The sequence below is a fragment of the Myotis davidii genome, unplaced genomic scaffold (assembly GCF_000327345.1).
Source record: "Myotis davidii unplaced genomic scaffold, ASM32734v1 scaffold1206, whole genome shotgun sequence".
In the NCBI taxonomy this organism is placed as follows: domain Eukaryota; kingdom Metazoa; phylum Chordata; class Mammalia; order Chiroptera; family Vespertilionidae; genus Myotis; species Myotis davidii.
The window spans coordinates 1-4,135 of NW_006297217.1; the positions used below are offsets into that span (position 1 = coordinate 1).

General features: G+C 36.9%; 1 protein-coding gene across 1 annotated transcript in view; it reads right to left on the reverse strand.

The window, feature by feature from the left end:
* Positions 1-1,658: 1,658 nt before the first annotated feature.
* Positions 1,659-4,135, reverse strand: part of RPS6KA6 (ribosomal protein S6 kinase, 90kDa, polypeptide 6) — a gene marked incomplete at its 3' end in the record, with an annotated part of 162,078 nt that continues 159,601 nt past the window's right edge. The window contains exon 20 of the mRNA XM_015569967.1: positions 1,659-1,776. Within this exon, the coding sequence (XP_015425453.1) occupies positions 1,659-1,776 (118 nt within the window). The remainder of the gene's footprint in view (positions 1,777-4,135) is intronic.

Sequence of the window (4,135 nt, forward strand, 5' to 3'; positions counted from 1 at the left end):
CTCTTGGTTTCATTGATCTTTTGTATTGTTGTGTGTTTTTTTTGGTCTCTATGGCATTTATCTCTGCTCTGATCTTTATTATCTCCTTCCTTCTGCTCACTCTGGGCTTTTCTTGTTGCCTGAAAGATATTTTTCCATCCCTTCACTTTCAGTCTGTGTGAGTCCCTTAAGCCTGGGCCAGAGGCATTACACCTGGGCAGCAGCGGAGCCAGTGATCAGAGCGTCTGGGGGTCACCTGCCCAGGCCTAAAGCCTGGACCATAGGATTTAGGCCTGGGTAAGGATGGAGCTAGCGATTAGAGTGAGAAGGACGGCCTCTGCCCAGGTCCTGGGCTTTAGAACTTGGCAGAGGAAGAGCCAGTGATTGGAGGGAGATGGGAGGCCCCTGCACATGCCTAAAGGGTGGACCAGAGGCTTTAGGACTGTGCAGGGGCCAAGCGATTGACCGGAGGGAGATGGGTAGGGGTGGTGTCGGGGATCAGACGGTCAGGGGGTCACCTGCCTAGGAGTAAAGCCTCGGCTAGTGGGTTTAGGTATAGATATGTTTGGAGCCAGGATATGAGATTTACCCCATAATATACCCTACAGATTAACTAGGGTTCTTGAGACAATTAGGTTTTATCATGAGCAGATATTAAACATAAGCAATTCCTTTTCTTCAAGTGTTTTCTACTTCAAATGAAGCTTAAAAGCTTCAAGGCCCTATAATACACATGATGACAACCTTTGGGCTTTTGTTTTAAAAGTTAAAATTTTTAAATTAGAAAGGTGACAATCCGTAGTCAAGAATTGACCACCACCACCCCAAATTAAATAAAGCCGGTTACTTTGAAACTTCACTAATACAGCAGCCACGAGTTACATGTGGCTATTAAGCACCTTTAAAATGTGGGTACTGTAAACTCAGATAAGCTGTAAGAATAAAATGCACACAAAATTTTGAGAGACTTAAAATGAACAAAGAATGTAAAATATTTTACTAATTTTTATGTTGATTAAATGTAAAATAGTTCAACTATACCAGGTTAAATATATTGTTACTAAATTAATTTTACCATCAGAAAGAATACTAGTATATTCACTCCTATGCTCATAGCAGCACAATTCACCATAGCTAAGATTTGGAAACAGCCTAAGTGCCCATCAGCAGATGAGTGGATTAAAAAACTGTGGTACATCTACAGGATGGAATACTATGTCAATATAAAAAAGAATGAACTTTTACCATTTGCAACAGCATGGATGGAACTGGAGAGCATTATGCTAAGCGAAATAAGCCAGTTGGAGAAAGATAAATATCACATGATCTCACTCATATGTGGGATATAATGATCAACATAATCTGATGAACAAGAATAGGTCTAGAGATAATGGCAGGGGAGGGGGGTTAGAGAGCAACCAACATACTTGTACGCATGCATATTAGCATATCCAGTGCACACAGGCATTGAGGTGGTGGGGGCTTTCCTGGGATGGGAATGGCTGGGGTTCATTTGGGGAAAAAGAAGACAAATGTAAAACTTTAGACAATAAAAAAAGAAAAAAAAAACAAATGCTGACATATAAAACCATCATATACTTTGCACATGCACACTGGACTATAACTTAAAGATTTCAGCAATTTAAGATTAATGTAACAAACATATTTATAATTTATACCTTTGCTCCTTCTGAAATATTGTCCCAGTTTCCACCACTCAAGGAGAACTTTCCATTGCCTATACGTAGCAGTATCTCTTCAGGAGTATCATTGGGGCCATTAGCAAACGGAGTATAGCTATTAATAAAATATATTTTAATAAACATAGGGCCTACTATACATATGAAATACAATTGAAAGTGATGAACCTAAGACTACATGCAAATATTTAATCTAGCAAATTAGAATATTATCTATTAATTCCCTTCACTGTGCACATCAAATTTGATACTTCAAATAATGAACTTAATCCTAATTAATTATTTAATAAAATGAAGAATTTTGTCTATATCAAAGACTTGTTGCCTTTGATCAGTTAATCCATGTAAAATAAAATAAATGTGGCTTTTCATGTAAAGTGAGTCTTAAAATCAGACTGCAATAAAACATGCACATTTTGTATTCTCCCGGGCATAAGTCAACAAACCTAATATACCTACCATGAGGAAATTGTTAATGTTATATATTCATAGAAATGCGTTTATTTTATTGATTCAAATTTGTTCATTAGCATTTTATAAATATTATCAGTGGAAACAGGTTAACAATAGTTTCAATTAATGTCCATGAAAAAACGTTAGTTAAATATTTAGATCAGTATAACAAAAAACCCTCTAGAGCAGTGATGGCGAACCTTTTGAGCTCGGCGTGTCAGCATTCTGAAAAACCCTAACTTAACTCTGGTGCCATGTCACATATATAAATTTTTGATATTTGCAAGCATAGTTAAAAACAAGATTTGTATTTTTGATTTTTTTTATATATTTAAATGCCATTTAACAAAGAAAAATCAAACAAAAAAGTGAGTTGGTGTGTCAACTCTGACACGCATGTCATAGGTTCGCCAACACTGCTCTAGAGCATTAAAATTATTATGTGAATCAATATTAATGGAAAGGAAGAAAGACAAATACCTTGTATAATGTTAAAATAGCTTAAAATTAATTATAGAATGACAGAAAGTGATCAGTTTTGTACCATTTTAACAGATGAAACTGAAAATAGTATTCAAATTTAGGATTGAAAAGTCTTACTGTTAAAAAGTATGAGAAATATGTCTTAACATGTTAATGCCTTAATTCCTCATGCAATAATTAAAGTTGATATAACACTAAACACACATATATACACTAACATTTATTTTTTGTTTATCATAAAGTAAATATTTGAAAGCAGCAATCCAGAAATGGTATCCTTGTTTCATGTGAAAACTTTAGCTATTCTTAACTTTACCACTTACTTTGGGCTATAACAAATAGTTTGCAGAATTTTATAATATATCTAAAAGTACATGGAGCCTAGCCAGCATGGTTCAGTGGTTGAGCCTCAACCTATGAGCCAGGAGGTCATGGTTCAATTCCAGGTCAGGGCACATGCCCTGGTTGTGGGCTGGATCCCCAGTGTTGGGTGTGCAGGAGGCAACCAATCATTGTTTCTATCTCATCATTGGTGTTTTTTATCTCCCTCTCTCTTCCTCTCTGAAGCCAATTTAAAAATATCTAAAACAATAATAAAATACATAGAATACAATGACATATGTAATGATCATCAAGCCAATAAATAATTGTGTGATGATTTCATATGTATAAATCTTCTGTTATATCAAGCATATTTTAATTATACTAAATGCCTTCTCTAAAAAGTCAAACCTAAATACATAATAATCTTATCTAATAATAGACAAACACGGTAATTGACTGTACCTTCACTACGTCTCCCACTGGCTAATCAGCAAGGTATGCAAATTAACCGCCATCCAGGCCCCCATGGGCTATCCCAGAAGCCGCCTGCCTGCTGTGCGTGATCGAACCTGGTCCTGGGCCGCAGGCCGGCCCTGGAAGCCCCAGAAGCTGCCTGCCTGCCGCCCGTCATAGGATCCGGTCCCGGGCTGCAGGCAGGTGGGCCCCGGAAGCCCCAGAAGCCACCTGATGTGGCAGTAACTCTATCAGTAAGCACTCTGAAAGTCAGTGGCATAAATGCACCAATTAAAAGACAGATTAGGAGGGTGAATCAAAAACAAAACCCACTTTAAATATAAAGACACATATAAATTAAAAGTAAATGAACTAAGCTGCAGCCTGTTTTGCTCAGTGGATAGAGCTTTAGCCCGTGGACTGAAGGGTCCCAGGTTCAATTCCAGTCAAGGGCATGTACCTCAGTTGCTGGCTTGTTCCCCAGTCCCTATCAAAGCATGTACAGGAGACAACCAATCAATGTGTCTCTCCCTTTCCCTTCACTCTCTCTAAAATTCAATGGCAAAAACAAAGTAAATGGATTAAGTAACATTAAAGAGATTATAAGAAAAATATATTCCAAATTTTGTTAGTTGTATAATGGTTATGTCTAAATTATTAACACCTAAGAAATTGGGTAAAGGGTGCATATAACATGTTGTAGTATTTTATAGTTTTTTTTACATGTATGAGATTATTTTAAA